We start from the raw sequence: 24,310 nt of genomic DNA, 5'->3' as shown, positions 1-24,310 counted from the left end.
TACAGCAAATGGAAGCCTAGTAATGTAAATTGGTGGGGCAGCTAACACGCTTGCTCTACACTGCTACTGGTGAGAAAGGACAATTTACCGAAAAATGAACATGCCTTAGTTGAAAATGTTTAAAATCATTATTCTAAGGTAACGCGTACCACACGTGGCGTGTGGGATACCACATTCACCATATGAATGGTGAGATTGGTAATATTTGTCCACCTTTTAATGGGGTGATTGGTGGCTAATCGGGTGGATATGTACAAATGTGCCATGAATACTAGGCTAGTTTCTTTTTTGTTGCAAAGAAACTAGCTATCTAACGTTACCTAGATGATATTAGGAACATACCCTTCCTTATTTGACCAGATCCCCTTCTCCTTCAGCCAGTGGACTTATCACTTATCATTTCTCCCAACTACATGAACACGGTGAAATCAATTTCAATTCATGGTGTCAGAATGCATTGCAATTCATAACTTAACTTGTTGACATACAAATTCACATCCAGATGTACTCATTGCAGAATGTATCCATAATCATGAATGAATAAGCATATTTATTTGACAAGAATGCACCTAGTCACCAATCAAACACCTGAACTCCAACAATTACATTGCTTTAATAAAGAAAGTACATTAGTAAACAATGCATACATACATGGATTTTATACATAACATATATATTTATACATCTGACTTGAAGTAAACATTAAATTATTTATTTATCAATGCTACAAACCTGGGACTGTGAATTATTTTATTTCACCTTTATTTAACTAGGCGGGTCAGTTAAGAACAAATTCTTATTTACAGTGACGGCCTACACCGGCCAAACCCGGACAACGCTTGGCAAATTGTGCACCGCCCTATGGGACTCCCGGTTGTGATACAGCCTGGATCTAGTGAAGAGCACTATATGAACTATTATTACTATCCGAGAGCGCAAGAATTATTCTGCTTTTCCTTTTTAGGAATTAGACTAGCACAAATAACACTCAATGTAAAAAGAGCATATTGTGATCTTTGGTGGGTGAGTTACAATTGGAAAAACTGGATGCGTGAGGTAGGTTTAATATAAAAATATACCACTGCATTCAGTCTAAACCCCATCATAAGCAGGAGGAGAGCATTACACAGGTGATCCCAAAGGGTAGCAACAACAGTAGTCTAGATGTTATCAAATCAGGAGAAGAACAAGTGAAGGAAGAAGCATAGGAAAAATGAGTGAAGGTAGGGTTGGGTATAGTGTGGAATAAGGGGTAGCTAGAGGGTTGGCCCTAGAATAAACATAACATTGGGTACTGGTGTGCTTCTGCATCCCTTTTAAGTCGTCACAAATATCCTTCCCATGTCCAGCACAGGAGGTTGGTGGTACCTTAATTGGTGAGGACGGGCTTGAGTTAATGGCTGGAGCGGCATCTGTGGAATGGTAATACAAACACACATTTTCCATGTTTTTGATGCCATTCCATTTGCCCCGTACCAGCCATTAATATGACCTGTCCTCCCTTCAGAAACCTCCACTGATGTCCAGTCATACTCGGAGTCTCATGCTGCGTTCAAAACAACTGGGAACTCGGAAATCGCAAACTTCTGTGCATTCAAGACAACTGGGAACAAAACCCCCCATCTCAGACAGGGAAAAATCATCTTTGTAAAGTTCTGACTGTGACCTGAAGATCACTGACGTCATGATTTGACTTGCCTTGACATTATTCCGCCTCAATTGCAGCATTCAAATCGTGGTCATCATGTGTCTGTGCATCACAACATTAAAGACGATGAGTGATCACAGCATTTCCATAAATTGAGTCAGACACAATACAACATAAGCATTGAGGATAGCATTTTGTTGACAACATGGTGGTTTACACCATGTCTATCTCCTGTGTGTGAATTATGGAATCTTACCCAAGCTGTAGGTCCATTTGAGTGTGTGGTCACTTAGGCCTGCACATCAGATTTCAGCACCCAAAGAAAATCTTGCTTTTACAAGACAAAAATACAGTGCCTTAGGAAAGTATTCAGACACCTTGCCTTTTTTCACATTTTGTAATGTTACAGCCTTATTCTAAAATGTATTCAATTGTTTTCCACCCCCATTGTAGATCTACACCTAATACCCCATAATGACAAAGCAAAAACAGGATGTTAGAATGTTTTGCTAATTTATTAAAAATAAACTAGTATCACATTTACATAAGTATTCAGACCCTTTACTCAGTACTTTGTTGAAGCACCTTTGGCAGCGATTACAGCCTTGAGTCTTCTTGGGTATGACGCTACAAGCTTGGCACAGCTGTATTTGGGGAGTTTCTCATTCTTCTCTGCAGATCTTCTCAAGCTCTGTCAGGTTGGATGGCGAGCGTCGCTGCACAGCTATTTTCAGGTCCCTCCAGAGATGTTCGATCGGGTTCAAGTCTGGGCTCTGGCTGGGACACAAGGACATTGAGACTTGTCCCGAAAACACACCTGCATTGTCTTGGCTGTGTACTTAGGGTCGTTGTCCTGTTGGAAGGTGAACCTTCGCCCCAGTCTGAGGTCCTGAGCGCTCTGGAGGTTTTCATCAAGGATGTCTCTATTCTTTGCTCCGTTCATCTTTCCCTCGATCCTGACTAGCTCTACGGACAATTCCTTCGACTTCACGGCTTGGTTATTGCTCTGACATGCACTATCAACTGTGGGACCTTATATAGACAGGTGTGTGCCTTTCCAAATCATGTCCAATCAATTGAATTTACCACAGGTGGACTCCAATCAAGTTGTAGAAACATCATGGATGATCAATGGAAACAGGATGCACCTGAACTCAATTTCAAATCTCATAGCAAAAGGTCTGAATACTTATGTAAATAAGGTATTTCTATTTAATACATTTGCAAAAATGTCCCTAAAAACTATTTTAGCTTTTGCGATTATGGGGTTGCTGAGGATTTATTTATTTAATCCATTTTAGAATAATGCTGTAAAGTAACAAAATGTGGGAAAGGTCAAGAGGTCTGAATACTTTCAGAAGGCACTGTACATGGAAAGCATTAATGAAATAGACATTTTTCCAAATATTTACTGACAGCGATTCAAAGTAGTCGGAAGTACAGTCGGCCCACACTCGTCACCACTCAACTCCATTGTATATTTATATTGGCCATATAGCACAAACCCCTGAGGTGCCTTATCACTATTATAAACTGCTTACCAAAGTAACTAGTAGAGTAAAAATAAGCGTTTTGTCATACCCGTGGTATATCACAGCTTTGATATATGTAAGTCTCTGGCCCGAACCACCAAGTTTATAATGTGGAGTTGAGTAATGTCTGCTAATATTTAAAAAGCGTTTGCACCTGATGAAAGCCAGAGACTTACATATTGTTTGCACCTGTAGCAGTCTTTGGCTAAGTCCCTGTACTCCTGAGTCCAATTGGCTTCTTCTCTTTGCCTCTTCTCTATGACTACTGATGTTTATGACTAGTTCTTTGTGGTCAGTAGTCATGAAGTTGTGGCGACAGAGACAACGAAAGGAAGCCCAATGAAGTGTTGGGACAAAATAAAATCTATGGTCTCTGACAGATGTCATAAATGTGCCTAGTCCACTACCTACTTTACCAAAGATTTGTCCCAAAAAATAACTCCCGAGCCTAAAGTGTTGTTTGAACTTCATCCGATTTTAAATTATAATAACATGTAAGGCTCAACCCAAAATGGTGATCTAAAATATAATTTATTAGACCACGTGCATTATTGTGCTTTCTGAAACACTACTTACCAGCTGCCAATACTCATGCAGACTGGTTTCTCAGTGTGGCCTTTTATTTGAACACCTAGCTTACCTGTAAAACAGTTACTTTCAGGTTAAGAACTCACAGGACACCCTTCACAAGGATCACTGTTTATTTTTTGTTAAACTGTTCTTTGATTGAAGAGTCCTCCGACATTTTCACTACTTCCACCCACATTGTTTTGGCAGAGGACCACAGGCTGCGTAACGTGTTACAGTGCCCTCCACAAATCTCTACATCTCAGTTCGATTGGCTTTGACAGAAATGAACACAACTCCAGCTCTTTTTAGTTCTAACCCTCTGTTCAACCTAAGGAAATGCAAGCATGCTTATTCTTATCTAAACCCCCTGACCTTTGAGATAACCTCATTGGTTTGTTAGAGGAGACAGATCAGGTGGTTTGGAGCCCAAAAATAAAAAGTCAGACAGCAGCCACTGACTGAAGCTCTCCAGGACCACAATTACATGTCATAGACCTGCTCTACAAACATTTCAATAAGTGCTGAATTTTTTTTTGGAACAACCTTTGAGGGCATCGATCTCTACAGGGAGGAGGGAGAAAGATGGGTGAGTTCCATGCTGCAGAACAAGGCAAACTTCAATGCTTTGGACTGAAGCAATGCAATGAGTATAAGAGAACGCAAACGGATGCAGTGCATTCAGCGGATATGGGGAGGGAGACTCCTTGACTTCTCCCACATTTTGTTACATTACAGCCTTATTCTAAAATGGATTAATTCGTTTTTTCCCATCAATCTACATACAATGCCCCATAATGACAAAGCAAATACAGATTCTTTTTTTGTTGCAAAAAGAAATCACATTTAAATAAGTATTCAGACCCTTTACTCAGTACTTTGTTGAAGCACCTTTGGCAGCGATTACAGCCTTGAGTCTTCTTGGTTATGACACTACAATCTTGGCACACCTGTATTTGGGGAGTTTCTCCCAGTATTCCCTGCAGATCCTCTCAAGCTCTGTCAGGTTGGATGGGGAGCGTCGCTGCACAGCTATTTTCAGGTCTCCCCAGAGACATTCGATGGGGTTCAAGTCCGGGCTCTGGCTGGGCCACTCAAGGACATTCAGAGACTTGTCCCGAAGCCACTCCTGTATTGTCTTGGCTGTGTGCTTTGGGTCGTTGTCCTGTTGGAAGGTGAACCTTCGCTCCAGTCTGAGTGCTCTGGAGTAGGTGTTCATCAAGGATCTCTCTATACTTTGCTCCATTCATCTTTCGCTCGATCCTGACTAGTCTCCCAGTCCCCACCGCTGAAAAACATCCTTTTACTGAGGAGTGGCTTCCGTCTGACCACTCTACCATAAAAGCCTGATTGGTGGAGGGCTGCAGAGATGGTTGTCCTTCTGGAAGGTTCTCCCATCTCCACAGATGAACTCTGAAGCTCTATCAGTGACCATCGGGTTCTTGGTTACCTCCCTGACCTTCTCCCCCAATTGTTCAGTTTGGCTGGACGGCCAGCTCTAAGAAGAGCTCTTGGTGGTTCCAAACTTCTTCCATTTAAGAATGATGGAGGCCACTGTGTTCTTGTAGTCAGTGGTGCAGAAATGTTTTGGTACCCTTCGACACAATCCTGTCTCAGAGCTCTACGGACAATTCCTTCAACCTCATGGCTTGGTTTTTACTTTGACATGCACTGTCAACTGTGGGACCTTATATAGACAGGTGTGTGCGCCTTTCCAAATCATGTCCAATCAATTGAATTTACCACAGGTGGACTCCTATCAAGTTGTAGAAACATCCAGGATGATCAATAGAAACAGGATGCACCTAAGCTCAATTTAAAATCTCATAGCAAAGGGTCTGAATACTTATGTAAATATGTATATACATTTGCTAAAATTTCTAAAAACACATTTTCGCTTTGCCATTATGGGGCATTGTGTGTAGACTGATGAGAATATTTAATCAATTTTAGAATATGGCTGTAACGTATCAAAATGTGGATAAAGTCAAAGGATCTGAACTCTTTCCAAATGAACTAAGTAATCAAAAATGGACAGCAGTATGACAAGCCATACTTACTGAGGTCAATTACAGGCATTGAGTACAGAAGGGTCATTTTTGGGACGCTGTAGCTAATGTCTTTGCACCTGTAACAATGTCAGTCTACTTCCCCTCTGTCCCACCTATACACAATGGTGTAAGTACATAAACACTATGGTGAAGAAACAGCCCTCCAAGTAAAACATAACAAAAAAACTCACAAACGAATCCTCAGAATGCTTTAAAAAAAGTCATCTACCAAAGTAATGACTTCAGATTAGAAAAGAGCTTAAATAATGGTTTGCCAATGTTAATAATTTAAAAAGGGTGAGCAAGTCTAACAGTGGATATGAAGGACAGTCGGTGTAATCTGACAAACTACAACTCAGCACTACATTTAACTTGGGAGGTTGGTTTCCTTTTAAGTGGTGCGATCCAGGAGGCAGGCAACAGCCCATGAGACAACCAGCAAGTTTCTCTCCAGAGGACGAGGCAGTTTCTCTCTTTACACTAAGGCCACTTTTAAATAGTCATTCTGAATGAGGACCATAACTTCTCTCCCGTGTTCACAGATCTTTGTAGGAGTCCCATTTTTGAGGAAAACAAAGTTTAAGGTGGTTCTCTCTTCTGCAGGGCTGGTGTTTGCCCCACTCACCACCAATAAGAGCAAAGTCCCCGCTCAACATGGTCACCAGTCACGCGACCGAGGGTCTACGCTCGTGTGCCCAAACCATAACTCACCCCAACAATTACAAACCATGTGCAGTTCAGGTTATAACAATCTCACAAAAAATATATCCATTCTCAACAGTCCATAAACTAATCTTGCCCAATTTTGTGTCTTCTTTGATCCTCTGTGGCTTTATCAAAGAAAGTTGAAGTCCAGAGAGAAGTTGTACCATACAACTGCTGCTCTGACTACAATCCACAAAAGACAACCTAAAGTTGCCTTTGCTGTTGTTGTTGCTGCTGCAGTGTCATATGGGTGTATCATATAGATTTGACATTTGTTTCAGTTGATCCCCGTTGCCACAGCCCTTTTTGGATGTAGTCCTTCAGTTTTGCCAACCAGGTGCTTTATGTAAGTACTGTATATACACGTGAATGTATTGACATAGTGGGAGTGTCTGTGTAGATGTAAAGTGTGTGTCAGTGTATATGGTTGACTGTGTGAGGTGTTTGTATGTATACTGTATGTATTGTACTGTGGTGTGTAAGAAGGAGATAAGGTCCAGTGTGGTGGTGGCAGCAACACCAGTGTTTGTTGTCAGGACTGCACTGTAGTTAGGTACACAGCTGTAGTTCAGCTCCCTCTGGCAGCTGGGTAAGACCACGCTGGCTGTGCAGGGCACTACTTGTCCCCCAGGATGGCGTACTGATTACCAAGCTCCAACTGCTGCAGGGAAGCGCCACTGCCGCCCTCCTCTCGGCCACGGTTTTTGTGCTTCACCACCTCAAAGGTCTTCTCCAGCTCTCTGTCCCTGAAACCCAAGCATTGGACATATTAAACAAAGTTCCTACACTGTGTGTCTAAAGGAGTTCGCATACATTGGTTCGGTTCGCTCCTAGCAGAACTCAGCTAGGCAAAACGACATCTGCTTGTATACCCCTTAAAGACCGTCGCTTGAAAAACAAGAAAATAATATTACCGTCGTTTGTCCCTCGAGCCGCCTAAGCAACAGCCAGAAACACTTCCTCAAAATTGTCAGAACTAATCCAAGATAAATCAAGAAATGTGTCATTAAGTTAGATGTTTTGGCCAAGGAAGTCTTAGTCGCATAATTTTACATTTAGCTAAGATGTTTGGTGCAGTGAACAACGTTGCATAAAAATGTGTCTCTCGCTGAGACTACGCTTCATGTTCCCACTCATACTAAGAGTAGTACTGATGACCAATCACCAACGAAGGGGCGTTGACGTCGGCTATCGAACTTCAACTTACACCAAGAAAGAATGTTGAGCGCACTAGGGTTGACCCCAGTTAGTCAACTGGATGATTGTTTGGTTGTTAGGCTGTTGGTCGACGGAGATTGTTTTAGTCGATCAGTAACATTCAAAAAGTATTTAGACCCCTTGACTTTATCCACACTTTTTTTTACGTTACAGCCTTATTCTAAAATTGATTAAATTGTTTCCCCCCCTGATCAATCTACACACACACACACACAATACCCCAAAATGACAAAGCAAAAACAGGTTTAGAAATATTTGCAAATGTATATATATATAAAAATAAAAAAATGAAACATGTACATACTTTGTTAAAGCACCGTTGGCAGCGATTATAGCCTCGAGTCTTTGGTACAAGCTTGGCACACCTGTATTTAGGGAGTTTCTCCCAGTCTTCTCTGCAGATCCTCTCAAGCTGTCAGGTTGTTTTCCAGAAATGTTAGATCGGGTTCAAGTCCGGGCTCTGGCTGGACACGTCCTCCAGACGTGTCGCTTGGCATTCAGGCCAAACTGTTCAATCTTGGTTGCATCAGACCAGAGAATCTTGTTTCTCATGGTCTGAGAGTCTTTAGGTGCCTTTTGGCAAACTCCAAGTGGACTGTCATGTACCTTTTACTGAGGAATGGCTTCCGTCTGGCCACTCTACCATAAAGGCCTGATTGGCGGAGTTCTGCAGAGATGGTTGTCCTTCTGGAAGGTTCTTTACTCTCCAAAGAAGAACTCTGGAGCGCTGTCAGAGAGTACATCGAGTTCTTGGTCACCTCCCTGACCAAGGCCCTTCTCCCCCGACTGCTCAGTTTGGCCGGGAGGCCAGCTGTAGGAAGAGTCCTGGTGGTTCCAAACTTCTTCCATTTATGGAGGCCACTGTGTTCTTGGGGACCTTCAATGCTGCAAAAATGTTTTGGTACCCTTCCCCAGATGTGCCTCGACACAATCCTGTCTCAGAGCTCTACAGACAATTCCTACAACCTCACAGCTTGGTTTTTTGCTCTGACAGGCACTATCAACTGTGGAACCTTACAGTTGAAGTTGGAAGTCTACATACACCTTAGCCAAATACATTTAAACTCCTTTTCACAATTCCTGACAATTAATCCTAGTAAAAAGTCCCTGTCTTAGGTCAGTTAGGATCACCACTTTATTTTAAGAATGTGAAATGTCAGAATAGTAAGGAGAATGATTTATTTCAGCTTTTATTTCTTTCATCACATTCCCAGTGAGTCAGAAGTTTACATACACTCAATTAGTATTTGGTAGCATTGCCTTTAAATTGTTTACCTTGGGTCAAACGTTTTGGGTAGCCTTCCACAAGCTTCCCACAATAAGTTGGGTGAATGTTGACCTATTCCTCCTGACAGAGCTGGTGTAACTGAGTCAGGTTTGTAGGCCTCCTTGCTCACACACGCTTTTTCAGTTCTGCCCACACATTTTCTATAGGATTGAGGTCAGGGCTTTGTGATGACCACTCCAATACCTTGACTTTGTTGTCCTTAAGCTATTTTGCCACAACTTTTGAAGTATGCTTGGGGTCAATGTCCACTTGGAAGACCCATTTGCGACCAAGCTTTAACTTCCTGACTGATGTCTTGAGATGTTGCTTCAATATATCCACATCATTTCCCCCCCTCATGATGCCATCTATTTTGTGTGCACCAGTCCCTCCTGAAGCAAAGCACCCCAACAACATGATTCTGCCACCCCCGTGCTTCACAGTTGGGATGGTGTTCTTCGGCTTGCAAGCATCCCCCTTTTTCCTCCAAGCATAACGATGGTCATTATGGCCAAACAGATCTGTTTGTTTCATCAGACCAGAGGACATTTCTCCGAAAAGTACAATCTTTGTCCCCATGTACAGTTGCAAACCGTAGTCTGGATTTTTTAGGGCGGCTTTGGAGCAGTGGCTTTTTCCTTACTGAGCGGCATTTCAGGTTATGTTGATATAGGACTCGTTTTACTGTGGATATAGATATTTTTGTACCCGTTTCCTCCAGTATCTTCACAAGGTCCTTTGCTATTGTTCTAGGATTGATTTGCCCTTTTTGCACCAAAGTACGTTCATTTCTAGGAGACAGAACGCGTCTCCTTCCTGAGCGGTATGACAGCTGTGTGGTCCCATGGTGTTTTTACTTGCGTACTATTGTTTGTACAGATGAACATGGTACCTCCAGGCATTTGGAAATTGCTCCCAAGGATGAACCAGACTTGTGGAGGTCTACAATTTTTCTTCTGAGGTCTTGGCTGATTTCTTTTGATTTTCTCATTATGTCAAGCAAAGAGGCACTGAGTTTGAAGGTTGGCCTTGAAATGCATCCACAGGTACACCTCCAATTGACTCAAATGATGTCAATTAGCCTATCAGAAGCTTCTAAAGCCATGACATCATTTTCTGGAATATCCAAAGCGGTTTAAAGGCACAGTCAACTTAGTGCATGTAAACTTCTGACCCACTGGAATTGTGATAAAGTGGATTATACGTCATGCACAAAGTAGATGCCCTAACCGACTTGCCAAAACTATAGTTTGTTAACAAGAAATGTGTGGAGTGGTTGAAAAACGAGTTAATGACTCCAACCTAAGTGTATGTAAACTTCCAACTTCAACTGGCACACAACTGTGTGCCTTTCCAAATCATGTCCAATCAATTGAATTTACCACAGGTGGACTCCAATCAAGTTGTAGTAACATCTCAAGGATGATCAATGGAAACAGCTTGCATTTGAGCTCAATTTCAAGTGTCATAGCAAAGGTTCTGAATACTTAACTAAATAAAGCATTTGTGTTTTTTTATTCTAAAAACCTGTTTTCACTTTGTCATTATGGGGTACTGTGTGTAGATTGATGAGGAAAAACATGAATTGAATTCATTTTAGAATAAGGCTGCAATGTAAAAAAATGTGGAAATAGTCAAGGTGTCTGAATACTTTCCGAATGCATTGTACACACACACACACACACCTCATTGAACTAATCCATCGCGGAGACCTAGACTAAAAGCTAATTTATGCTTGATCTGAAAATGTGGTTGGAGACTCCATATGGAGGGTGTGAAGCAATTGCGTAGCCTCCAGAGGCATGCAGAGGCCAAATAAAGCTCCGTACTGCATTCCCATCCCAAACGTTGTAACAATGCAGAGGGCTCTGTACAGCTCCGCATTTACATGATTGGTTGACGGTAGGTGGGGTCGGTACATCCTGTAGGAAACACAAACTCACGTCCTTGACAACAGCTCTGCACTTCTCCACGAAGCGCAAGTATGAATGCCCTGACTTCTGCTGAGGCCGTATCACCACAAATTCTGCATGGCTAATGCAGACTTCCAATTGACTATGCACCCAGATGTACAATGCACTTCTCTCTACAGAATGCGCTCTCTCCCGCCAATTTGTGCACATTCATTGTTTGCGTTAGATTGTTAGTGTATATCAATTCCCCATTACATATAACACCAGTAGTACATTTACCGTTAAGTCATAATCTACAATGTTTGTTACTTTGGTTACAGTAAATTACATTAATGCATTCAATATTATTATTCCATCTTCCTGTTATCATTGTCGGAGTGGACACATTGTAGCATAAGTTGTGCACTCTGCAAACACTTGTGAGAAACAAGTTGTCCTTCATTTACAAGTTGTCAATTTAGTCATAGTCTTTTGTTTGGAGTGCTTCTGTCAATGTTGAGTAAGCCTATAGGCTACATGGCCTGCGCGCAAATGCAGGCATATAAAATGTGCACATTTGGGGATCTGATCGTATTTCTTATTGGCCTTAACGCACCACCACTAATGAGCTTCTCAAAGTAATGTTCTCACTTCAAACAGCAAGCAAATTAAGTCTGTTTTTACATCAATTGAGAATTACAATAGTTCCTCAATGTATTTGAATATCTTTCCAGCTGTCTACCTTTTGATAAGCACTCAGTGTGAAAGGGAGAAATGTAATTCTCTGACCCAATGGAAAAGTTGTAAAATAGGCCTACCTGATTACTTCTTATTAGTGCTTGACTTGGACTGAAATTGGTTCCTGTACTCATTTTGGTATTGTTCATATTTAGGTGCAGGAGCTCCACAATACTTTGAGCTAATATTCTATAAAAGGAACAGGAGCTCAAGCAGTAGAAAATTTGAGGTGCCATTACTCAGCTCTGGTGAGCTCCTGCCCAAGTCAAGCACTGCTTCTTATCCCTTGCACAAATAGTCTACTGCTGTGTCTGTCCTGAGCTCACTGGCAGAGGAAACTGAGGGCAGACCGGACCCAAGTTAATACAATGTTTCAAGTTAGTTGCAGACAGGCCATGTGTAGCTAATGTGATTTATAGGAGTTTTTATTATTATTATTATAATATCAGGAAATTTTCTACCTGCAGGCTGCAAAGTTTTTATTTGTTGGCTTTATGTAGGCTATTTTTACATAGTTGGCAACAGCAATAGGTGTTACGTTTTAGGTTTGTATCTTTTATATTTGGATTGAGTTTTTATTAAAACACATGACAATGATTGAGATGTGAAGAGGTTATTATAAATTAAATTAAACTGTCGCATAACTGCCACGCAGGTAAGATAAATTGGCATTCCACATGAGAAAGGTTGCCAACTCCTCACGTAGCGTAGCCTATTACCAGCAACTTCAGGAGAGTAATGGCAGAACCTGCAAAATCCAGCAGGAGCGGGAGGAGAAAAGTTTCTCTCTTCTGGATATCTAGGTCTCTGGCGCCCTCTTGAGGCATTCGTCTTATTTCATCAAACTGTAATCTTAAAAAGCATCAGACAAGCTCAATGCATATAGTTGATTTTATTAAAACACATAGGATGTGTCTATATGGAAAAATACACTTTTAAACATTTAGACCAATCGATAACAGACTACTTTCGGTCAACCAAGAATTGTTCAGTTGGGGACAGCCTTAGTGTGCACGAACAGCTGAAAAAACATGCCGAACAGCAAAATGAACAAAAACGTCACAAAATTGTCATAATACACTGCTCAAAAAAATAAAGGGAACACTTAAACAACACAATGTAACTCCAAGTCAATCACACTTCTGTGATATCAAACTGTCCACTTAGGAAGCAACACTGATTGACAATAAATTTCATATGCTGTTGTGCAAATGGCATAGACAAAAGGTGGAAATTATAGGCAATTAGCAAGACACCCCCAATAAAGGAGTGGTTCTGTAGGTGGTGACCACAGACCACTTCTCAGTTCCTATGCTTCCTGGCTGATGTTTTGGTCACTTTTGAATGCTGGCGGTGCTTTCACTCTAGTGGTAGCATGAGACGGAGTCTACAACCCACACAAGTGGCTCAGGTAGTGCAGCTCATCCAGGATGGCACATCAATGCGAGCTGTGGCAAGAAGGTTTGCTGTGTCTGTCAGCGTAGTGTCCAGAGCATGGAGGCGCTACCAGGAGACAGGCCAGTACATCAGGAGACGGAGGAGGCCGTAGGAGGGCAACAACCCAGCAGCAGGACCGCTACCTCCGCCTTTGTGCAAGGAGGAGCACTGCCAGAGCCCTGCAAAATGACCTCCAGCAGGCCACAAATGTGCATGTGTCAGCATATGGTCTCACAAGGGGTCTGAGGATCTCATCTCGGTACCTAATGGCAGTCAGGCTACCTCTGGCGAGCACATGGAGGGCTGTGCGGCCCCACAAAGAAATGCCACCCCACACCATGACTGACCCACCGCCAAACCGGTCATGCTGGAGGATGTTGCAGGCAGCAGAACGTTCTCCACGGCGTCTCCAGACTCTGCCATGTCTGTCACATGTGCTCAGTGTGAACCTGCTTTCATCTGTGAAGAGCACAGGGCGCCAGTGGCGAATTTGCCAATCTTGGTGTTCTCTGGCAAATGCCAAACGTCCTGCACGGTGTTGGGCTGTAAGCACAACCCCCACCTGTGGACGTCGGGCCCTCATACTACCCTCATGGAGTCTGTTTCTGACCGGTTGAGCAGACACATGCACATTTGTGGCCTGCTGGAGGTCATTTTGCAGGGCTCTGGCAGTGCTCCTCCTTGCACAAAGGCGAAGGTAGCGGTCCTGCTGCTGGGTTGTTGCCCTCCTACGGCCTCCTCCACGTCTCCTGATGTACTGGCCTGTCTCCTGGTAGCGCCTCCATGCTCTGGACACTACGCTGACAGACACAGCAAACCTTCTTGCCACAGCTCGCATTGATGTGCCATCCTGGATGAGCTGCACTACCTGAGCCACTTGTGTGGGTTGTAGACTCCGTCTCATGCTACCACTAGAGTGAAAGCACCGCCAGCATTCAAAAGTGACCAAAACATCAGCCAGGAAGCATAGGAACTGAGAAGTGGTCTGTGGTCACCACCTGCAGCACCACTCCTTTATTGGGGGTGTCTTGCTAATTGCCTATAATTTCCACCTTTTGTCTATTCCATTTGCACAACAGCATGTGAAATGTATTGTCAATCAGTGTTGCTTCTTAAGTGGACAGTTTGATTTCACAGAAGTGTGATTGACTTGGAGTTACATTGTGTTGTTTAAGTGTTCCCTTTATTTTTTTGAGCAGTGTATATGCGCAAACTTTTCACCTGGGAAGCATGCAACAGGCTTAAGATGAGTGAAATCTGAAGTTGAGGTTCGCTCACCTGCGTGTCTCCACATGTTTGGAGCCGGCCATGAGTGAGGGGAACTGTGTGTCGCTGAAGATCTCAGGGGGCCCCTGGTTGTGGCCACGCTTTGTGGTAGTCAGTCGGGCCCCTGGGGGGCGGTACACCCCAGAAGGCTTGGACTCAGGCACCTCTTCCACCTCTGTAGAGACAAAAGCAGAGATGAAGCAAACCAGTCAGTGAAAACAAAGGGCAAGGCTCATTATTAGTAAAATCGGCAAAATATCTATTGGAGTAACCCACATACATGTACACATACATACACACTACAATAAGACAATGTGGAAGTGATACATAGAGTGGAGAGAAGTATACCCACCAACAGGGGCAGCGGCTGGGGGCGGGGCACCAGATTTGTTCCAGGGTCCAGACATTTTGTCTCCACTGACCAGGATTATCTCTCCATCCTCACCGACCTCCTCCTCATACTCATCTTCCTCCTTCTCATCACTGCCACAATCGCCAGAGAAAACCCAATCAACAACAAATGTGCCACTAGTACAGACATTTAACATGTCATTTGGGTAGTGCCTACTGAATGAATGTGACCCTGTCCCCCCTTATGTTCAGTTTTACCTTATCTGCAGAGCCTGCAGTCTGAGTCCACTGTAGTCCACCTCCTTTGCCTCAAACTCCTTCCACTCCTCGTCGTCCTGCAGACAGAGCACACAGTTTATCAGTTACACACCCCACTGACGGTTTAGCAATCCAAGGCTTCATAGTTCATACATTTGCATTGTCATCATGTCAATCTCAATTTAGCATGTAAAATTTGACCATGCAAAGGAACGTATGTCAAGGGGCCAAATAACTAGAAACTAGGATCTGGATAACTAGGATCTGGATACAGGCCACGCCCTGACATGGGACAGTCATCACACCATGTCACACTGCCTCTGGAATAAGTGTCACAACCTCTGCACAGAACCACACCAGGGTGGCACCCTGATATCAATTAGCTAAGGTATCCCAGAGAGGGGACAGGTTGACAGTTAACGTTAGACCGGCACTATCGGCTGCCTAGGCTTGTTGTGCGGTTATCAGAATCATAATAAAATGTGCATTTAGTAACTAGCTAACGTTATCTGCTGCAAATGTTACTAATATTACCACCAGTAAGTTATGCTCTCAGTGCATTTTCCGCACAAAGGTTCTGAGTCGAACCGCTGCAGTCCCCATATCTCAGGCTAACCATCTGTAAATTCTGAGTAGATTAGAGGCCTAAGCATCTACCTTTGCGAATCGTGCCAACTAGCTAGCAACATTACTAATCTTCCAAATTAATTAAGTTAACGTTAACTGGCAAGCAAGTTATATTCACATAAGTCACGGGCCATAATATGTTGCTGGCTATATTCACCAATAATAGTATTACAAGTCGTCACGAGGTCATGATTACTAACTAACGTTAGTTAGCTAACGTTACGCCCTAGCCTAGACTCAATCCAATGGGTGACCGTTTTCACCTTTGAAAACATGCTAGCCACTTGTCAGTTAACGTAGTTATCTAGCTGATTAACGTTGATCAATCGAGAAAGTTGACACTGTCGCGGCCTAAAGTTATCTAGACATGTCTGCTCACCGTCTGGAATAAGTATTGAGCTTGCTGGCTTATCTAGCAGCGAACTACATTATTGTATTGCTGTTTGAGGCACTAGTTAACAAACGTAAGGTAGCTAACCTTAAATATGTATCTCCAGAAGTCCTGTGTTAGGCCAGTATAATAACTAGGCAGCCATGGTTAATTACTAAACAGCCACGAGTCATCCCTGTTAGCAGGCAAACTAGCTAGCTAGCAACAGATTGATTTGGCTAGTAGCAGCGGTATGTGCCAACCGCTAACAGTTACTGGCGCGGCGCTAGCCAACGTTACCTTCTCCGGCTGCGCATCTTGATTTTCATTTTTCGTGCCGAACTTCTCCTTTTCTTTCTTGTTCTTTTTCAATACAATTGGTGTGGGCCCAGATGGGACTTCCTTTCCCTTGCCTCCCTTTTCTTTCTTCTTTTTTTTATCCCTCTTGGCAAAGAAATCATCCAGGCTCTTCTCCGGTGCAGCACCACCAGTCTCTACATCCGCCATTTTCTTTCAGAAATTAATGCTAAGCAATGACAAATGTCAAAACGTCTCTTTAAATCAGTTGATAGGGAGGGTTTAAATTCCTATTCGAGCAGAGCAATCAAACAACTCCCCTTCTATCGTGAGCAAGAAAATGTACCTACTGTCTGACTGCCTGTCTTTCAATGTGCCACAATATTATAGGGGTGTGCGACTCGCTCGCTGCTATTTGACAGGCGAACCGGATTTGCAGTCAATACTCTCCAAAATTCCCCGGATTAATTTGAAGAGAAACATAATGAACATGCTGAAGAACCAATTATATTGCATGTCTTTTTTTGATCACCCTATCATATTAGCCCGGTAATAATAATGTACCACACCATGAGTTCTACTGTAGTAGTCTTCACGGATCAATTTATTGTGTTGATCATTGACTAGTTGATCATGGAACAATAGAGAATCACAAAAATATATATTTAATGTATTTATGAGTTTACTTGTTTTCTCAAAGCCAGCATTCCAAGTATTTACAGTACAGGCACTGTGGTAGTCTACACTCTGGATGTGACCTTAGATGAAAACGTAGGTATTTCTGCTCCCCATTCAATGACAGTTCACACTTAAAAACATGTATATTGTGTGTTACTGGTTTCCACTAAAGGAACACATGTGGGATGCCACCGTGTGAAACTATGGGCATAGCATGGGACTGGGCTGCCCATAAAGCGGTTTATTAGGCCTACTATTGGGCTGGGGTACACCAGCATATGTTGTGTGTTGAGGACCTACACGGTCACCTCACACAAAGTTATGGATATACTGACAAGACACTACATGTCTCTCCATCCTAACAAAGGGATGCTGTCAAAAAGTGACTGAATTCAAATGTATTTACCCTAAAGTAAATTTGATGACACCATAATGATGACAAAAAGTTGTCAATCTTTTTTCTCCTACTAATTATTTGCCTACGTTAGGAATTTCATCATATTTACATGCCACTATAGTGTAATTTAGACTGAACAATCATTAACCCTTGTTAAGAATGACTGGACACCGCTCAACGTTTTGGAGCCACTATGGCTGAGGAATCAATAGAATGCTCATAACAACGGTGTGACACGAGACAGAGGTGACAGAGATGCAACCCATGTATTCAAGAATGCATTAGAATGAGGAAAATGACCTTGCTCTCCCAAGTGTTAAACCACTACTAGGCTATCCTTCAATGTAACATTCAACAACAGAATATAGATATTATGGTTAAGTGTTTAAGATGATCATGTTATCATGTATTTAAAGCTTAAAAATTAATAAGAAAAAAGAAGAAGAAGAAGAAAAACTACAATCCATGGATGTCGGGTGATGAAAAGGCTTGAAATAAAGGTTGAAATCCTGGCTTGTCACATCATCATGCAAACAGGTGGTATGAACAGGTGGTTCAGAACACACATTGAAATCTGAGTTATATACACACATCCTCCATTTACAAATTCACCAGGAACACAGAACACAACCATAATGAATTAGTTTATAATCACAGTACTTTACTGTCTGTTTGGCCATATCGCTTAATTCTATCACGTGTGCAATGAGGTCAGAGGGGGAAAAAACAGCCTTTATGTCATATGAACTTCTTTGCTGTTGTATTACCCAAAACCACATGCGGCCAGTGGCACCTTAATTGGGGAGGACAAGCTGAATAAATGGGTTTCATGTGTTTGATACCATTCCAGTTCATTCACTCTATTCTAGACATTATTCTGAGCCGTCCTCCCCGCAGTAGCCTCCTGTGAGTCCAAAAGACGGATCATAGCTTTAATTCATATTGTTTGAATACATTAAATGGCATGAACCCTATGTAGGAGTTAGCATAGCTAATATGAGTAAATGTTAAATAAATTGACAGTTATATTTTTAGCACCTTTGAGGGGTTTTTGCAAGGAAGTGGCCCCATCCTTCTCCCTGTTACAGTTGAAGTCGGAAGTTTACATACACTTAGACTGGAGTCATTAAAACTATTTTTTCAACCACTCCACGAATTTATTGTTAACAAAGTATCGTTTTGGCAAGTCGGTTAGGACATCTAATTTGTGCATGACACAAGTAATTTTTCCAACAATTGTTTACAGACAGCTTATTTCACTTATAATTCACTGTATCACAATTCCAGTGGGTCAGAAGTTTACATACACTAAGTTGACTGTGCCTTTAAACAGCTTGGAAAGTTCCAGAAAATGATGTCATGGCTTTAGAAGCTTCTGATAGGCTAATTGACATAATTTGAGTCAATTGGAGGTGTACCTGTGGATGTATTTCAAGGCCTATCTTCAAACTCAGTGTCTCTTTGCTTGACATCATGGGAAAATCAAAAGAAATCAGCCAAGACCTCAGAAAAAAATTGTCGACCTCCACAAGTCTGGTTCATCCTTGGGAGCAATTTCCAAACGCCTGAAGGTACCACGTTCATCTGTACAAACAAAGCACCCAAGTATAAACACCATGGGACCACGCAACCGTCATACCGCTCAGGAAGGAGACGCGTTCTGTCTCCTAGAGATTAACGTACTTTGGTGCGAAAAGTGAAAATCAATTCCAGAACAACAGCAAAGGACCTTGTGAAGATGCTGGAGGAAACAGGTACAAAAGTATCTATATCCACAGTAAAATGAGTCCTATATTGACATAACCTGAAAGGCCGCTCAGCAATGAAGAAGCCACTGCTCCAAAAACCGCCATAAAAAAGCCAGACTACGGTTTGCAACTGCACATGGGGACAAAGATCGTACTTTTTGGAGAAATGTCCTCTGGTCTGATGAAACAAAAATAGAACCGTTTGGCCGTAATGACCATTGTTATGTTGGAGGAAAAAGGGGGATGCTTGCAAGCCGAAGAACACCATCCCGACCGTGAAGTATGGGGGTGGCAGCATCATGTTGTGGGGGTGCTTTGCTGCAGGAGGGACTGGTGCACTTCACAAAATAGATGGCATCATGAGGTAGGAAAATTATGTGGATATATTGAAGCAACATCTCAAGACATCAGTCAGGAAGTTAAAGCTTGGTCGCAAATGGGTCTTCCAAATGGACAATGACCCCAAGCATAATTCCAAAGTTGTGGCAAAATAGCTTAAGGACAACAAAGTCAAGGTATTGGAGTAGCCATCACAAAGCCCTGACCTCATACCTATAGACAATTTCTGGGCAGAACTAAAAAAGTGTGTGCGAGTAAGGAGGCCTACAAACCTGACTCAGTTCCACCAGCTCTGTCAGGAGGAATGGGCCAAAATTCACCCAAATTATTGTGGGAAGCTTGTGGAAGGCTACCCGAAACGTTTGACCCAAGTTAAACATTTTAAAGGCAATGCTACCAAATACTAATTGAGTGTATGTAAACTTCTGACCCACTGGGAATGTGGTGAAAGTAATAAAAGATGAAATAAATCATTCTCTCTACTATTATTCAGACATTTTACATTCTTGAAATAAAGTGGTGATCCTAACTGACCTAAAACAGGACATTTTTACTCGGATTAAATGTCAGGAATTGTGAAAAACTGAGTTTAAATGTATTTGGCTAAGGTGTATGTAAACTTCAAGTGTATATCCCTGTTATATTCCTCAACCTCATTTTGAAGCTGCTGATTCTCCGCCTCGACTCTTTGCAGTTTGCTTTTCAGCTGTTCAAATTTCTTTGGAGACTGAAGGTGGATACTTTTTTTAAGGACCTGCTTTCAATGTGCCTTTAAATGGTTTGATAGTGGAAAAAACACATTTTATACTTTTGTCTTAGCGCTGTCTTTTCCTTTTTTGGGGGGCTGAGAAGCTGTGCCACTATGCTCATCCCAGCTGCAGGCAGCTTCTCAGGCTTGTTTTTCTTGCTTTTGCTACACTCTAAATATTAGGGGTTCAACAAGGGTTATTCTCAGGCTTGTTTACTTGCTTTTGCTACACCCTAAATATTAGGGGTTCAACAAGGGTTCTTCTAAGATCCTTAAAGTTCTTAGAAGAACCTTAGGGTTCTTGGCACTGAAAATGGCCCCCAAAAGGTTCTTCCAAGAACCCCATAGGAGGTGGGGTTCATCGAGGAACCTCCTTAGTTGGTGGAAGCAGGAACCTAACTGCAGAACCTAACTGCAGGAACCTAACTGCCGAACTGAAAGGTGCAGGCACTTAACTGTCAAATGTAAAGATCTCAATTTAAGGTAAGGTTTGTCCCTTTTATATGATCTAAATTGATATCGTTTTATGATTACACTATCTATCTTTTCATATTTGTGCAAATCCTTCTAAAACAGAAAATGGACACAGTTCAATGGATATCAATCAACAAAAAGGTAACAATATGTAGGCTATAAGAATATGTTCATGGCTAGCTGTATTTGGGAGCAGATGACTGATCTGCTCACTTTTGTGTCTGTAGGTATACAGACAATGAGACATACAAAGGTATTTCAATTGGTATTGGTATGTTATGCAGATCTCATGTACCATCCTCCTTCCTTACATCTTCAATGAATAGCCCATAAGGCCTCTACATTATGGACAAGGTAAGTGTATGAAAACTATTATCAAAGCAGGTTTTTTCATTCACATTCACTACAAAGACCATGGTATGAATACTGTTGTGTGCATATTTTGTTAATCATCTGTATAATGACTATTTTGGGGATTTACAGACTTCACCCTCCCTACACCTCTGATGAATAAAACAGTAAACCTGTTCGATCACCATGCACTGCAAAATTATTATGGCTATTGATACGGAGAACATTCAACACATTAACAAGCCATAGGATATACCTATTGGACTTTAGGCTCTGCTGGGAGTTTAACTCATATTTAGATTGTTTTATTCTGCTTTGCCACTAAAATCATAATAAACACTGAGAACTAAAATATTGTGTTATTGTTGTTATGCGTATTAATAATAATAACAGGGGTGGGGGGTAGTTCAAAAATTAACCCCAAAAGGTTCTTTGAGGATCCTTAAAAAAAGGTTATTTGAAGAACCCTTTTAAAGGGTTATTCGAAAAACTTATAGTGGTTCCCCCACAGTTTCAATATGAAGAACCCCTAAAGGATACTCCAGGAAGCTGAGTGTAGTGTGTATCACTTGCAAATGCTTCACAATTTATTTGTTTGTAGGCTATAACCTTGAAATAATAGGCTAATAATAGGCTATAGCCTAAATAATACATTTTCCTTTCTTCTTAGGCTACCTCTCTGGCTCCTGACCTATTCACAGTGTTTATATGCTGTTTAATACTACATGTAGCCTATTTGAAATGATGAGCACTTGGGAAACCCTGCTCTAAATCATGAGAGGAAAACAATATTTGCATCTCTGTAGGCATTCACCTGCACAAGCAAAAAATGACGTCCATACCCTAACCGTTTTAAATTTCAACGTCAAGGCACTGACATCAGAGCCGGGACGTCACAATGACACCGTTTAGAAAATATCAGACTACAATCCACGAACAGAGGTGAGTTCGCTAATGTTCCTAAAACCACTGGTTTGACTTTAGATTGGAATCGCACAGATTTTTGTTGATGATATATTGTATTATATCATCTTAGGTATAATATGATCTGTACATAATTATTTAGTTAGCCAGAATTCAACAGGTGCTGTAGCCTAGACATCCATGCTTTAATTAACCTGCACATTTGATTTGAGTCTTCATGCCAGGGCCAGCGTTTTGGGCGGGGCCTATGGAGCATGGCCCACCCTACCGCGCCTCATTGCCCGTCCAAATAAAATATTGATCATTTATTTGACCGAGACGCGCGCCGACAGAAAGACGCATCAATCTCATAAAGCATCCGAGGGACCGAAACATCACCCCTCTGTCTCGGTGTATCTGATGCTGTCTGGAGTGGACAACGGAGTATGGCATGTCATACTTTTTGGGTTACATATAGTAAGACAGAGGAGCGCTGTTTCGCTCGCTAGTTTTAGCAGAGAGGAAGAGGCGAAGCGAGAGGGCTCACTCTTCTCCAAATATCAGTCCTGAATAAGCCAAATGCATTTCTATGGGCATAATATGTTGCCTGCATTCCCGCAACGACTCGCTTTGTTAGGGCAGAGACATGATCATCTCGTCATTATATGCTGGTTTCCCCTAAAGTACATCGATGTTTTGCCAAAATTATATAATTACTCCTGTCTAAATACAATAATTAAAATTACTTTACCAGAGAGCTTGACTTAGCCACAGAGGATCATTCGCGTCTTTGTGACAATAGGCCTAGCTGATTATTGAGCTGAGTATTGAGTTGCGGTTGTCAATGAAAAGCATCGAAAATGTGTGAAGATAATGTGTCTTGAATATAATTTAAAATGTTGACAGGAAGGGGAGGGGTGTGTGGCGAAGATGTGGGCGTCTCTCTCCAGAATGCATGCACTCAGGTCTCCAGAATGCATGCACTCAGGTCTCCAGAATGTGCCCCGCTGTCTCCAGACACATCTTGCACATTCATTGTTTCATTGTGTGAATTGATTGCCCCATGATTGTTTATTTTTTAATAAATTTCCCATTACACATGTAACCAGTATGCCTAGTAAATGTACCGTTAATCGCCATCATTTGGTTATATTAATTTATGTAAATGCATGGATTACAGTAATTTACCGTTCTCATTCTCGGAGTGGAAACGTTGTTTGCAGAGTTCACAACCTGCTACACTTGTGAGAAACAAGTTTTGCTTTATTTTATAACAATCATTAAGGAATTTTGTCATTTTTTTCATTGTCTTTTGTTTGGAGTGCTCCGTGTGAGCAATGAGCATGTGTGTGGCTTCTCTGTCCATGGAGCGCAAGCACCAGAACATGCCAACCTGCTGAGTTGATACGTTGCTCTTCACTAGTGATAGTTCAAGTTGCGTGTTGGTGTCGCAAGTCAAGACAGATAGAAAGGGCGGCAGACAGGCGGAGTAGAGAGATCAATGCGATTGAAAGAACCAGTATTTTCATCATCATATTTTCTATTGTTTTTATGTATTGTTTTTATTTGTCGGCTTTAATGCTATGTGTTTTACTTAGTTGATGGAAGTTATAGGCCTAGGCTACTGCTGCATTAGCCTACAGGCTATCTTTGAGTCACATACGCTAATTTCTTTAGCCGCCAACGTGTCCATATGGCAAAGGCTGGTGCTCTTGCATTAGTTAAATTTGAACTTTCAGTTATTTATCGTTTTAATTCCAATTTTTATGATTAACCACGTGACAATCATTTTGCGAAACGAAAATATTATTGAAATGGAACTGTTCCACGAAAATGCTTATATCAAAATAATCATAACTGACACGCAGCAATGGTAGGATAAATTGCAAGCTTCGCAAAACTGTCTATGGTCATTATGACACTATTGACAAAAATAAATTAAATGGGCCTGTCTATAGAAATCAAATGCCTGTCCAACTACTTCGTTCTGGCGCCGGCCCTGCTTCATGCTAATTTGATTTGCCTGATGTTAAAATTCACCAGGTTAGCCTATTGGCAGTGGTGGAAAAAGTACCCAAATTCCACTTGAGTAAAAGTAAAGATACTTTAATAGAAAATGACTAAAGTAAAAGTGAATGTCACCCAGTAATATACTACTTCAGTAAAAGTCAAAAAGTATTTGGTTTTAAATATACTTAAGTATCAAAAGTAAAAGTATAAATTATTTAAAAATCCATATATTAATGTGTTTAGTGACTGCCAGATCAGAGCCAGTAGAGATAACCAGGGATGTTCTCTTGATAAGTGTGTGACTTGAACCATTTTCCTGTCCTGCTAAGCATTCAAAATGTAACAAATATTTTAGGGTGTCAGGGAAAATGTAGAGTAAAAAGTACATTCTTTTCTTTAGGAATGTAGTGAACTAAAGTACAGATACACCAAAAAACG

General features: G+C 41.7%; 1 protein-coding gene across 2 annotated transcripts; it reads right to left on the bottom strand.

The window, feature by feature from the left end:
• Positions 1-5,644: 5,644 nt before the first annotated feature.
• LOC120028015 (protein CDV3 homolog) lies at positions 5,645-16,660 on the bottom strand. Of its 2 annotated transcripts, none has more exons than XM_038973129.1 (5): positions 16,228-16,660; positions 14,931-15,007; positions 14,674-14,804; positions 14,334-14,496; positions 5,645-7,249 (listed from the first exon to the last, which is right to left on the bottom strand). In XM_038973129.1, the coding sequence occupies exons 1-5, from the start codon at positions 16,432-16,434 to the stop codon at positions 7,120-7,122; spliced, it is 708 nt and encodes a 235-aa protein (XP_038829057.1). In that variant the 5' UTR covers positions 16,435-16,660; the 3' UTR covers positions 5,645-7,119. The 2 variants fall into 2 exon arrangements, with proteins under 2 accessions (XP_038829057.1, XP_038829058.1); XM_038973130.1 differs by lacking the exon at positions 5,645-7,249 and adding an exon at positions 12,492-12,639.
• Positions 16,661-24,310: the final 7,650 nt, after the last annotated feature.

The sequence above is a fragment of the Salvelinus namaycush genome, chromosome 33 (genome assembly GCF_016432855.1).
Source record: "Salvelinus namaycush isolate Seneca chromosome 33, SaNama_1.0, whole genome shotgun sequence".
NCBI classification, from domain to species: domain Eukaryota; kingdom Metazoa; phylum Chordata; class Actinopteri; order Salmoniformes; family Salmonidae; genus Salvelinus; species Salvelinus namaycush.
This window is presented reverse-complemented; position numbering and strand designations above follow the sequence as displayed.

Excerpts from the sequence above, each read along its gene's own strand:
- LOC120028015 (XM_038973129.1), bottom strand. The coding sequence starts at position 16,434 with ATGGCGGATGTAGAGACTGGTGGTGCTGCACCGGAGAAGAGCCTGGAT. Across the intron at positions 15,008-16,227 it reads AAGATGCGCAGCCGGAGAAG|GACGACGAGGAGTGGAAGGA; the intron begins GTAACGTTGGCT and ends CTCTGTCTGCAG. Across the intron at positions 14,805-14,930 it reads CTGCAGGCTCTGCAGATAAG|TGATGAGAAGGAGGAAGATG; the intron begins GTAAAACTGAAC and ends CGATTGTGGCAG.